At 38.9% G+C, this 14,376-nt stretch overlaps 1 protein-coding gene across 1 annotated transcript; it reads left to right on the top strand.

Annotated features, from left to right (window-relative positions):
• The first annotated feature begins 3,089 nt into the window (after positions 1-3,089).
• On the top strand, positions 3,090-10,707 carry prdm13 (PR domain containing 13). The gene is made up of 4 exons (XM_058418886.1): positions 3,090-3,423; positions 6,376-6,507; positions 6,893-7,013; positions 8,535-10,707. The coding sequence occupies exons 1-4, from the start codon at positions 3,280-3,282 to the stop codon at positions 9,863-9,865; spliced, it is 1,728 nt and encodes a 575-aa protein (XP_058274869.1). The 5' UTR covers positions 3,090-3,279; the 3' UTR covers positions 9,866-10,707.
• Positions 10,708-14,376: the final 3,669 nt, after the last annotated feature.

Here is a 14,376-nt window from a genome sequence, read left to right as displayed (position 1 = left end):
TCTTGTGTGTACAGTGTGTATCTTGTGTGTATTGTGTGTATCTTGTGTGTACAGTGTGTATCTTGTGTGTATTGTGTGTATCTTGTGTGTACAGTGTGTATCTTGTGTGTATTGTGTGTATCTTGTGTGTATTGTGTGTATCTTGTGTGTACAGTGTGTATCTTGTGTGTATTGTGTGTATCTTGTGTGTACAGTGTGTATCTTGTGTGTATTGTGTGTATCTTGTGTGTATTGTGTGTATCTTGTGTGTATTGTGTGTATCTTGTGTGTATTGTGTGTATCTTGTGTGTATTGTGTGTATCTTGTGTGTATTGTGTGTATCTTGTGTGTATTGTGTGTATCTTGTGTGTATTGTGTGTATCTTGTGTGTACAGTGTGTATCTTGTGTGTATTGTGTGTATCTTGTGTGTATTGTGTGTATCTTGTGTGTATTGTGTGTATCTTGTGTGTATTGTGTGTATCTTGTGTGTACAGTGTGTATCTTGTGTGTACAGTGTGTATCTTGTGTGTATTGTGTGTATCTTGTGTGTATTGTGTGTATCTTGTGTGTATTTGTGGTGTTGAAGGTGGATTTCTGTGACTCTCCTCCTTCTCTCTTTCTTTACTGCTTTAAAAAGCATGAAGGACACGCGAACGTGTGTGTGTGTGTGTGTGTGTGTGTGAATGGTCACCCTGGTTATTTATTAATGTTGGTCATTTGTGGCTGGTTCCCATCCGGCTCTGTGGAACACTTTAGCTTTGTGTCTGAGAGCTGAGGCTGTTTTAGATTTCTCTCTCGGACAGATAACAAAAGGAAATGTTCTTTATTACGGAAAAGCTGTGGAGGAGAGTGAGCGTGCTCGGGGATGAATGTGGAGTTTAGAGGTAAATGGGATGGGAAATGAAGTGAGAGCAGATCAGGATGAACGGCGCCATTGTTCACCTCTTTTTCTTAAAATAACATTAATTAGCGGCGAGCAGCTTTATTTCCTCAACATCACACGAGGGGAAGAAAAACAGTTTTATTTAGTGTGTGTGTGTGTGTGTGTGTGTGTGTGTGTGTGTGAAGGCACTTGCGCTTTTCTCCACACTCCCAAGCCTTTCCATTGAACAGGTTACACACTAATGAAGCATGAATGTAGAGGAACAACAAGTGTGTGAAGAGGCGCAGTTTAGCGGAGCAATGTCCCACCAGGGATCTCCATTCATCTGTCCACTGAGCTCCGGATTCACCAACCACTCTATCTATCTACCTCAACACACACACACACACACACACACGTTCAGGAGGAAAAATAAACTCTCCCTCTCTCCTTTTTTTTTTCTTTACACCAGCTATAACCTTTTGCAATGCAAAGTGCCTCCTCACACTCCTCACACTCCTCACACTCATTCCCCCTCCAGCATTCCCATGAGCAAACACATCTCTGGCATTAACACTTTCTGTGTCCAGTCTTAACTCTCAGTGATTAAACGCGAAACTGGAGCATCGCTCACTCTAAAATCGAGAACATCTCAATTCAATTCAATTTTTAAAGTCTTAAATTAAAACCTTATAGCGTTAAATAATTTGTGAATAAAAAAAACTTATATAATTTTATTTTATTTATATTTTGCATTATATATATTAACCTAAATTACTGACTCAAACTCTAAATAGTCATTCAGCTCATACTGTGTTCATTAATGCATAAAAATAACACACCGAATTTTACAGAGATAAATAAATTATAAAAAAAAAGAAACACGCGACAGAGGAGATGACGTCACAAGTGTTTTATTAACAGCGACTCTGTAGAAAATAAATAAATAGCGTTGTGAATAGTGTATCTATAAGTTTACACACACACACACACACACGCGCAAGATTAAGTTCTAAAAGAAAATTCTTCTTTTCTCTGGGTGTTAATTCAGCACATATAACTGTAAAGCACTTGTACATTCAGAACCTCGGGAGATTATTCAGTACTGTAGCAGATGAGTTAGAGATTTCTGAGACAGCTGAAGCTCCAGAGTTTTTTGCTCTGTGAATGACTTCCGGTGTCTGCTTGGTGTTCCGTTAACATCACTGTTTTTTAGAGAGATTAAAATGAGTAAAAAATATTTAAATAAAATATTTGAGCAGGAAAAATATAAACCAATAAAGTTCACACGAGCAACGAGCTCATTTTTCATTCTGGGAAATAAATCTGGAAATAAAAAGCTTTTACATGCACTTTCTGTTATAATTAGTCACATTAGTTCCAAAACACGGAGTCTGTTCTATAATATCTGTGTGAATTTAATTCGTATCTCAGACTGGTCAAAGATAAATAATCTGCAGAGAGACTAGAGAGACTCCGTCACTGAAAACAGGATCCGTTCATTTCTCTATAAATCCGTTTATTAGTGATGATTAGATTACTGTGGACAAAATAAAAGAAACATGTAGATCATTTGCTATTAAATTGTAAATTATTTTCAATAATAATAATAATTATAAATAAAAATAATAATTTTCAGCCTTTTTCTCTCTCTCTCTGTGTGTGTGTGTGTGTGTGTGTTAGTGCTCCTGTTGAGTACCTGTTCGGCACACGCCGGGAGTCAATAGAAAGTTAACAAAGTCACACACACAACAGAGAGAGAGAGAGAGAGAGAGAGAGAGAGAGAGAGAAGATAAAGGCGCTTTGAAGTGTATAAAAGATGAAGGAGAGGACGCTTAAAGCTCTCTGCGACTCCAGAAGAAAAATCGGTGTTGTGTAGAAACAAAGCGCGAGCCTCCGAGAATTTATGGTGAAATTATACAGCGGGTTTGTCACTTAAAATCTCGGACCTGTCCGGAGCACAAAGCCACATGCTGAGGATTAATGCGGCCGCTCTTTTCTCTGCCCTTGACAAATTGGATTTTTTGGGGGTCGCTCGGGGGCGCATAATTGTCTCCTGAGCGGTTTTGGAGCGCCTCATTATTATATGAGCCTGGCAGGGGGGAAGTCTCCATGTGACCAGCTCTCACACACACACACACACACACACACACACACACACACACACAGCTGTTGAAAAAAAGAGCGCAACTCGGTGTTTCTCAGACCCCTCCTCACTTCCCCTCAGCAGTTAGAAAAAGGCGGAGAGCTCAAATACACCAAGTCACAGCGCGCGAGGACGCCAAACTCATCACACCCAAGTCTCTCTGTGTATGCATGCATGTATGTGTGTGTGTGTGTGTGAGAGAGAGAGAGAGAGAGAGAGAGAGTGTGTCCCGGGTTCGGTTCTGGTTTCCTCTCCCGCTCCCACACAGCCCTGATATCCCACATCTCAGCCATGCAGGCGAACAGAACTTCCACCTCCATCGGCGTGTTCGCGGACTGCAGCATCCCCGCGGGCGCGCGCCTCGGACCCGTACCTGGAATCTTCCGCCTAGGGAAGTGCGTCTCAGACCGGAAGGAAGTCGGAATTAAAAAGAAGGTGAGTGTCCGTTCGATTATAGAGGATAGTCCTGCACTTAAAATAATAGGAAAGTCACATTTTTACTAAGTTAGTAATTAAAATATTTAAAATAATTCAAAAAGCAGATTTAATTCAAAACAAAGTCGAGTTGAATAAAAATGCTGTAAATAAATTAAAATAATAAATATAAACATTAAACATAAAAAATATAAACAGAGGAACGAAAAAAATCAAAAACTCAACATTTAAACATTTCCAGCAAATTCGTCCGTCCCTATTAGTTTATTCATTAGTTCAAAAACAGACATTTATTATTATTATTATTATTATTATTATTATTATTATTATTATTATTATTATTATTATTATCTGAGTCTCGGAGCTGCCAGAGTGAATCTGTAACTAATTCAGATGGAATATAGTTTTAGATTAAATGACGGAATAAATAAAATTAAAGAAACATTTAACTGGATTAAATTGTAATCCGAATTAAGTCTAATCCTGCAGAAAAGCTGTCTTTATTTTTAACGATGTTAATCTGTGAGGATGATCTCAGATTTAGATACCGATCAACACAAACATTAAGAACTCAGTTTTTTTTTATCAAATACAGAGAAGAAATAAAATAAAGTGAATATTAGGATGAAAAAAAAAACACAAATCTGTTGAAATTAATCTAAACAATTCTGTTTAAACGTAAAAACTCAAAGGTAAAAAAACAATCCCGTATTCAGTGAACAACGCGGATTACAATGTGGATTAATTTATGTATTTTCTTTAAACTCTTCTTCTTTCTGAAAACATTTCCGTTCATTCTTGTACCTGTGTTTGTTAAATGTCATTAGACAGATTCATTTTTTATTCATTTTTTCTTCATTATGTGTGTTATGGTTAATCCCACTGAACAGTTAGATTAGAATCATTTTAGATAATAATCTGTGTCTCTGTTCTTTGGCGGTTTATAACGCTGAATAATCTCAGTATGAAGAAGGAGAGAGGAGCGGAGGTGTGTGTGTGTGTGTGTGGAGTGTGTGTGTATTTATTTATGAGTGAATAGTTGTCATGTACACTCACTTCATTTTCACTCTGAGATTTCGTAGTTACACCTTTATAACAGTGTTATTACCACCGCTGAGGGGGAAAAACCGAATAAAGTAAATATTTAGATCAGTTTAATAATGTTTACATTAACACAGTTTTATCTGAGAAGAATGTTACTGAGGCTGGAGTGTGTGTGTGTGTGTGTGCGCGTGTGTGTGTGCGCGCGCGCGCGCGCGTGTGTGTGTGTTCATGTGCTTCATTTCAGCTACACAAAACAGCGTGATACTGCAGGCGTACAATAGAGTTTATAATCATCACATCAACACTCCTCTTTCATCCCTCTATCACTCCAGTCTGGAGGAGGAGAAGAGACACGGAGCAGTACTGACCAGAGGGATCAAAAGTATATATATAACCTTATAGATGCACTATTAAGCTATTTATTTATTTTCTACGTATAGTCGCTGTTAATGAAACGCTTCTTGCGTCATCTGACGTGTGTTCAGTTGTTTATAACTTATTCATCTCTGTAAAATTCAGCGTCTTATGTATTTATACTCTCACTCTCATCTAAATAAAGCCTGCAGCAGGCTGATATTTGCTTTAAATGGTTACTTTTTATTTAATATTTAACAATATTTAACATTTTCTAAGAAATTTTATATATATAAGCACACACACACACACACACATATTTGTTGGTGTGTAGATTATCTGTATATTTAGATATATCTGTCCGAAGCCCCGCCCCTCTTTAAGGCGATGATGGATGTCGCGCTCGAGGCCATACAGCTGTCACGCGCTTTTAATCTTTAATTTATTAGAAACGGTGAATTCATTTCTCGCATTAGAGTCTAATTAAAGCCTTTTACCTCCTCTGAGATCATCTGTGCTGTCTAATAGAGCAAATAAACACACATTACCGCGCCTTGTGTGTGTGTGTGTGTGTGTGTGTGTGTGTGTGTGAAATTAATGGCCCCCAGGGGAAAACTGGAACAAAAAGAAATTAAATTAAATGGATACAAATTAAAGTTGTAAACGTGGATCAATTAAAGCAATTTAAAATAAATTTAAATGTTAAAATTCCTCCGCGCCTTTAGAGCTGATCATCTTTAATTCAGTTCAGTTCCATTTCTACAGAGCTTGTAACAATGGAGATTGTCTGAAAGCAGCTTTACAGAAGTACAGAAACAGAGAAGAAAAAAAAAACAATGAGTTAAAATGAAAGTTACTCTTTTATCCCTAATGACCAGGCCTGCGGCGACGAAAGAGTTAAAGATAGATAAAGAAATCATTCTACGTTCTAATTCTATATTTAGAAGAAAACAGGTTTTTTTCATATGAAGGAAAATTGTGATATTTCTGTAGACGCGAAAAGAAATCTCGCGTGACGTCATGGTCTTGAGATTTGAACTTGCAATTTTTTCCGTTTTTCAGTTTCTTTCGGTAACCGAGAGTGCACTGAAAGCATGGATTAACTTTATTAGGATTATTATTATAATTGAATGATCTGGTGTTAGAGCAGTGTCAGTGAGCGCGTGGACGCTGAACCTGACTGAAGTGCTGGACTGGGAATTAGCGGCATTCTTCCTGGAGCTGAAGATGAAGAGGGTCACGATGCACGAACACCATGTGGGAGATTCGCTTCATGAATTTTACAATTGCGTCGTAAGAAAATTGTGAAGCGCTGGCCACGCCTCTTTTATATCACCTGAAAGAGTTCCGACTTTATAATAAGTGTCAGAAATTCTGTAAGTCGTTCGCACGTGACATTTCGTTGGAGTTTTAGGGTTGAAGATTTCCGTGAATTCAAGACAGTTAGAGTCGCTTTAATAAACACGTGTTCATACAACTGAATTAATCTAACGGATTATTATTATTATTATTATTATTATTATTATTATTATTATTATTATTATTGTGCTGTAGGTGCGGCTGGTCAGAGGGGAGTTTGTAGATGAATGCGGTTCTGCAGTCACAGATTGGATTTTATTAATCCGAGCAGCGAGGAACAGCCAAGAGCAAAACCTGGAGGCTGTGTCGGATTTACCTGGCGGACAGGTGAGTGACGATCAACCAATCAAAAGGCTCACATGAACTTCCGGCCGCGCGGCACGAATTTCTGTTCACTGAAATTATAATGTTATTATAATAATGCTAATTTTTTTTTTAAAAATAAGAACCAAATAAAAAAAAATTAAGGGTGTTTTCAGTTTTTAAATTTTAGTTAACATTATTTACAGAGCTGAGAGAGTCCGTAATCTGAATATCCATTATTTCTGAAGATGAGTAAAGAAAAAAACAGTATTTTGTTTCGCATCATTCAGTGTAAAAATCATGAAGTACAATTTCAAAATATATAATATGAATTACTATGATAACAGAACTTAACAGTGTGTGTGTGTGTGTGTGTGTGTGTGTGTGTGTGTGTGTGTGTGTATTGCAGATATTTTACCGCGCGCTCAGGGAGATCCCGGTCGGAGAGGAGTTGAGTGTTTGGTACTCCGAGGTTCTGGCTCAGTGGTTCCACATCCCCACTACTGCAACACCCACACACGACGAGAGAGGTGTGTGTGTGTGTGTGGTGTGTGTGTGTGTGTGTGTGCGTGTGTGTAACGACACTCTACAGACTAATTTTAGATTTAGGATGTAAAAACATGAATTTAAATACATTACAATCATAAAAATATTCATCAAATAATAATAAAAAAATCAACACAACATCAATAAGAAATAAAGAAACATAGAAAATAACTAAATAAACAAATAAAATGCCGTGTATTTGTATGCTAAGAAAATCGATATATATATATATATGTATAGGTTAATTTAACGGGTTAAATCTTAGTGTTTTTATTCAGGAGCTTTTCAGGAGAAAGTAAAATAAATAAATTAATAAATTATCCATTTAAGAGATTTTGTAAACACAGGTGTCTAGTTTATATTAATTAATAGTTTTTAAAGGAACAAAATAATATATTTACTCTGATATCTCTGTTTACTCTTTAATCCAATCTGTTCTGATTGAGATGTAGAGATCAGACTCAGAGAGAAGCCACGCTTTAAATCGGATTAATTGCAGTGATTTCTGGAGCGTCCCTGAAGCTAATTCCAGAGCGGAGATGAAATCCTCTTTAATCTCACACCGAATACAGAGAGGTTCATGTGCTGAGGATGAAAGAGTGATGATGGAGAGATGTAAAGTGAGAGAGAGAGAGAGAGAGAGAGACAGCGGGTGAATCTGTGGAGTTTATAAACGCGCTCTAATGACTTACTTTCATTTTCTTTTTCCGAATAAAAAGCTGCTCGATGCTAATCATGTCTCTGAGGGGAGAGGAGAGGTTAACAAATGTCACGCGCTCATTAATATTCATACTCTCACAGGCAAATAAAGTGAAAGAGTGAAGTGTTGTACGGTGAATTAGCGGCATTGTTCCCTCTCAATACTGACTTTTATTACCGGGGGATTATTACTCTCTCTCTCTCTCTCTCTCTCTCTCTCTCTCTCTCTCTCTCTCTCGGTGTGAGTGTGTGTGTGTGTGTGTGTTAACAGATGGGACAAACTCATTGTGTGTGTGTTTTGTTGTTTTTCACGACTTGCGATTTCAAGCAACATCTGCTGTCACTTCCACGAGCGTGTGTGTGTGTGTGTGTGTGTGTGTGTTATCTACTGCAGTGTGTAAACGACAGATTGCGCTTTTTATTATGTTAAATATAACACAAAGCCTGAGAACGCATTATAAAATCATTACATCTGTACGAACCTCATATCAACTGGTGTCATACCGACGTAGTGGAGAAAATCAGTCCAATCTAATCCAGTCCAATCTAATCCAGTCCAATCCGAAATCATTTTACAATGTACTCTTATATACATTTTTAAGAACTAATAATATAATATAATGATAAGTCTATATAGAACCCAATAACGGAGGATTTCCTTTTCAGAAAAGGTTCATAAAATACTATATAAAATAATTTCAGCCTTTGTATTTTGTTCGTCTCTCTACTGATAGAGTTTGTTTTATTTTTATTTAAAAATTTGTGTTAAAAATCATTTAAAATTCTTATTTGTTTTTGTTTTCCAGGTGAAGAGCGCTACATTTGCTGGTACTGTTGGAGAATTTTCCGATATCCAAACACCCTCAAAGCACATGTGCACTTTCACTGTGCTCTGAGCTACGCACGAACTCCCATCAGTCACGAGCACGCGCCACGAGGACCTCCAGACAACACCAACTTCAGTCGCTCACCCAAGTCGGGCGATATCCCCAGCGGCGCAAGCACCTCGCCCTTCACCAACAAGGCAGGAGCAGCAACGGCGGGGTTACAGAGGCGAGCCAGCCAGGAGGACCAGGACCGGGCACTGGACATGAGCGTGACCTCATCATCTAGACACCACCATGGCCTGATCGGCGGCGGCTCCTGCGTGGCGTTTCAGCCTGGCACTCGCTCGGCTTTTATCCCCGCAGGAATCGGCAAAATGTTCCCTTCAGCCGAAGAGTCCACAAATGGAGATACGAAAGCAGATACGGCACTTGGCTTCAATAAACTCGCTCAGGTCTCGAAGGCTAGTCGCACTCCTGTCGACTCCATGCCTCGAGGGTTTTCATTATTATCTCATTTCGAGGAGACCTCGGCTTTCAAGCACGTCTCTCCCAGTACTCGTTATCCTCACGTTCCTCCCGGTTTCCCCTTTGAGCGCTTCTCGTTACCGCCGTCTTACAACGGAGACTGTAACAGTGTTCCTCTAGTGCCATTCACTCTTTATAATGGAGAGCTGCTTTACAGCTCGCCCTACTACCCGCTAAAGTTCCACCTCCTCCGCTACCCAGACTCCGTTACCTCCTACTTCGGTGCTCCGGCTCTTGGGCCAGACGTGAACCCCGCACGCAGCCCGGTGGACAGGGAGATGGCTCTACATGTGGAGAAATCTCGAGTCAGACTAGACCCCCTGCCGCCTGTGACACACGCTCACGCTGCAGCGGTGACGGGAGCGAACACGGTCATGGGCAAACCGAGGAAGGGTCACCTGTGTCTGTACTGTGGGAAGCTCTACTCACGGAAGTATGGACTAAAGATCCACATGAGAACACACACGGGCTACAAGCCGCTCAAGTGCAAAGTGTGTTTCCGTCCTTTCGGCGACCCGAGCAACCTCAACAAGCACGTTCGCTTGCACGCTGAGGGAAACACACCTTACCGCTGCGACTACTGCGGAAAAGTGCTGGTCCGACGGAGAGACCTCGAGCGCCACATCAAGTCCAGACACCCGGGTCACCAGGGCCTGAAAAAGAGATCGGTGGAGGAAGAAGAGCACGCTGATGACCGCACCGAGGAGCCAAAGAGCGACGAGGACAGTGACGTAGATGTGTGCTTTACAGATGAACAGAGTGACCAAGAGTCCAGCCAAAAATAACCACTGACTCTTTAATGGACTTGCTGTTTAAATTTATAGTGAATTATTCACTACACAACACACACTCCCATCGTTCAGCTACGATACACACTGGTGTAAATTTATTAAACGAGCCACAGAACAATTCTACAGTCACATGATGTTCCAGACCTGTGTTCAAAATACATCCAGCTCACAGCGTCCTGCACTGATGGACTAGAAGCAGAGTGCACACTTATTAATTAGCCCTTGATGACTTCCCCTATCCACTTCACCCTTAGTTAAGAGCTTATTTATTTTGCTTGATTAAGCCACACCTCTTTTACCCATAATTCAACTAAAAGTGAGGGATATTCTCAGCCTTATTCGGGTAAATCTGTTGAAGCGTTTCCTGCTGCAGGGCATTATGGGATTTTCTTCACTTGTATTTTCTTTAGTAAATAGGACGCAGCTGAAATCTGATCCCTAACCCTGATCCTCGATCACTCAATAGAATTTAAGTATACTTTTTGAAAAAGTGTGGAACAGCATGCTGGATTTCTTCTGAATTCTGATGACAGCTTTTAGGATTAGAATTAAATTGTAGAGTTAATGTCCCTGAATCTGGAGCTGCACTTTATAGAAACAGTAATCTATAACACTGGTGTAAAAAGTATTTCATTTTTTATACATCACTTCCTCTTCCTCTTTCTCTGGTTCTAAACTTCCTGTTTTTTAAAAGGATATTGTGAGTGTCCTCAGACTCTGTCTCCGTGTCCTAGAACAGTCTGTTTGCACTTTGTCCCCTCAGATGTGTGTCCTGCTTCAGGTACAACTTCATCATTAACATTATTATTATTATTATTATTATTATTATTATTATTATTATTATTATTATTATTATTATTATTATTATTATTATTATTAGTATTAGTATTAGTATTATTATTATTTGCTCTTGCAGTTTATCTGTAAAAATGTAATTATGATATAATTTACTGTCCAGTCGTATTGTGTTAATATTTGATATTGTAAAAGGAAATATTTTCCTCAATCAAATTCCTTTCAATGTCAGTTTCTAAAAATAAACTATAACAAAAGAAAAGATGTTTTGCAGATTTATGTTAAACACACACACACACACACACACACTCACACACTCACTCATGCTAAGAACTCTTTAGAACCCTAAATCTGACCTTTCTGTGGATTTTTGTTCTTTCCCAGGTTCTCCAATTCATTCAGTCCAGTCTGTTCTTTTCTTCTTCAACCTTTTCTACTTTAATTTTCTCAGATCTTTTCATTTTCTCCTCTTTTGTCTTATTTTTCTCCTTCTGTTCTTTTTACTCCTTTTCTTCTTTCCATTCCTTTCTGTTCTCCTTTTTCTCACATGTAGCATCTTTTCTTCTCCACTCCATTATCTTGTTTTCTTTTATTTCCCTCTTCTCTTCTCTTCTCTTCTCTTCTCTTCTCTTCTCTTCTCTTCTCTTCTCTTCTCTTCTCTTCTCTTCTCTTCTCTTCCTTCTCTTCTCTTCTCACACCCATTTTGTCACTCATTTTCCCTTCCTTTCCTTTCCTTTCCTTTCCTTTCCTTTCCTTTCCTTTCCTTTCCTTTCCTTTCCTTTCCTTTCCTTTCCTTTCCTTTCCTTTCCTTTCCTTTCTCTCTCTCTTTCCTTTCACACATATGTTTGGTGTAACTCTCTCTCTACTTGTCGTTCTGTTCAGAGATAAATTCGTGTAGTTTTGAGGATCCTGTTAGGAGATTACTCGACTCAGGAGTGTAACGTGGATTTCACGCCGCTCGACACGGCCCACGCAGCTCACACACGTGACGTAACTCACACCATTTATTTTTTCATTATAAATATCAGCTATTGTTGAAATGTGAGTCTGTGCACTTATATGTAATTACTGTGAGGCCTGAACGAGTCTCTTTTTGTGTACAAGTGGAGCTCACACACACCTGAATAACCTGCATGTGTGTATAATTTTGTGTGTGTGTGTGTTTTCACATTGTGTTGAATGGACTGCTCCTCTTTTAGTGTTTTTGCTCCAGCTCTATTCTCTGTCCTCTCTCACTCCATCATCTCTCTCCACTCTCCTGAGCCTCGCCTCGCCCCACCTCGTCTCTCCCACGCCTTCCTCCCACCAGTGTTTAATCAATTAGAGCTCTTTTTCCACGGCACTAGAGTGAGCGATTGATTGAGGTTCAGCTTTTCACACAGACTCAGATTGGGGTAAAACTTTGACTGGGATACAGACTCTGTGACTGATGAACACCAGCAGAGCTTCAAATAAACCGAGAGAGAAGCAGGAAAAGAGTCCGGTGTCTGAGAGACGGGATACACTCATAAAATAGCACACAGGCTATAAATAGAAGCTGTTTATAAGACACCATGAATAAATGAATAAACAATCTGTGTGTGTGTGTGTGTGTGTGTGTGTGTGTGTCATTCTTAAAAGCATTCATAACTCATTCTCAAAACAAGTACAAATAATCAAATGCAATAAAACTGATTACATGATTTCCAAACCTTTAAAAAGAACACAGATGTGTGTGTGTGTTTGTGTAGATGAAGTTTAGAGCAGGAGACGATTCAGAAACACTGTCTATCTATCTATCTATCTATCTATCTATCTATCTATCTATCTATCTATCTATCTATCTATCTATCTATCTATCTATCTATCTATCTATCTATCTATGCCCCTTGTGTGAATAGTGGAGTGAATATCAGTGTAAGAAGGAGTGAAGTGTAAATGTGCAGTCTGAGGGTTTCTACACTGTCTCTGCTGCTATTAAGGCACAGATCGATAATCACGCCATAACGAACGAACATTGTTTAAAGAGGCTTTTGCAGAAACGTCATGATGGATGTTGACCTTGTGCTGAAAGACTCACTGCCGGCTTCAAGTGGTGTTTCTAGTGACCAATCCTTTTGTCCTTGAGAAATGTTTTTAACAGCAAGTCTCTTGTAAACAAGAATCTCTTCTCAATCCACTTTCGTCAAACTTAAAGCTATTGAATCCTCTTCAGTTCTCATGAGAGTGTTCGTGGCGTGGAGCGAGTCCAGGGAGAGTTTATTCTCGAATAATTCCCACTTCTTCCCATCTGCGCTTTGGGATGAGTTTCACCAAGAGCAGGTCATAAAGATTAATTGCATTAACCTTGTATTATTCCAGTCTATCACAGATATCTCTCTCTCTCTCACACACACACACACACACACAGATTAATCCTAACAGAGACACAGAGATGCTACACACACCTGAGTTTGAAATGATCAGCTTTACACTTTATTGCATTTCACAAACGTTTGCTCTCTGTGCATTATGGGTAATACTGCAGCTCAGAATTAATTTCACTCGAAGTGAAAAAGATGATCTCTATCACTGACACAATGTAAAATAAAATAATCTGTGTGCTGGATCACGTGCTGCCCTCAGTACTGGAATTAACCCAGTGATTAGTGTGATGGTAGCTAGCTCTGAGCTAGCTCTAATGTCACTCTAACACATCAGCGATATTCCAGACTCTCCATCGGCCCACTCACGTATCATCATGTCTGTCTTTCATCAAAAGAAATAAACTGAAATTTCCTCCTTCAGTCTGATTTTTTATTCACTTTTTTCTGGTTTAAAGGAGAGTTTGTGAAGAGATGCTAGAGAAACCTGCCATCTTCAGAGGTGTGAGCTCCACACAGGAAGTGCTAATAATCTGAACACGAAGCTCAGAAGCTCCACTGAATCAACTCTGTGGAGCTCTGGGACTGAAGTCACTGAGTCTGACTGTGGAGTGAACAGGGCATGATTTGAGACACAGCCAAGAAACACAAACCTCACCAGATCTCAGTGATGACATCATCATCATCTGATAATAACATCATCATCATCTGTTAATGACATCATCATCATCATCTGTTAATGACATCATCATCATCATCATCTGTTAATGACATCATCATCATCATCATCTGTTAATGACATCATCATCATCATCAGTTAATGACATCATCATCATCATCATCATCATCATCATCATTATCTGTTAATGACATCATCATCATCTGTTAATGACATCATCATCATCATCTGTTAATGACATCATCATCTGTTAATGACATCATCATCATCTGTTAATGACATCATCATCTGTTAATGACATCATCATCATCTGTTAATGACATCATCATCATCATCATCATCTGGTAATGACATCATCATCATCTGTTAATGACATCATCATCATCATCATCATCATCTGTTAATGACATCATCATCATCATCAGTTAATGACATCATCATCATCATCATTATCTGTTAATGACATCATCATCATCTGTTAATGACATCATCATCATCATCTGTTAATGACATCATCATCTGTTAATGACATCATCATCATCTGTTAATGACATCATCATCTGTTAATGACATCATCATCATCTGTTAATGACATCATCATCATCATCATCATCTGTTAATGACATCATCATCATCTGTTAATGACATCATTATCATCTGTTAATGACATCATTATCATCATCATCATC

Source organism: Hemibagrus wyckioides, linkage group LG20, assembly GCF_019097595.1.
Source record: "Hemibagrus wyckioides isolate EC202008001 linkage group LG20, SWU_Hwy_1.0, whole genome shotgun sequence".
Taxonomy (NCBI): Eukaryota; Metazoa; Chordata; class Actinopteri; order Siluriformes; family Bagridae; genus Hemibagrus; species Hemibagrus wyckioides.
Note: the sequence above shows the minus strand (reverse complement) of the source record. Positions and strands in the feature narration are given on the sequence as shown.

Coding starts and splice junctions, on each gene's coding strand:
- prdm13 (XM_058418886.1), top strand. CDS start 3,280: ATGCAGGCGAACAGAACTTCCACCTCCATCGGCGTGTTCGCGGACTGC. Junction 3,424..6,375: donor AAGTCGGAATTAAAAAGAAG/GTGAGTGTCCGT, acceptor ATTGTGCTGTAG/GTGCGGCTGGTCAGAGGGGA. Junction 6,508..6,892: donor CGGATTTACCTGGCGGACAG/GTGAGTGACGAT, acceptor TGTGTATTGCAG/ATATTTTACCGCGCGCTCAG.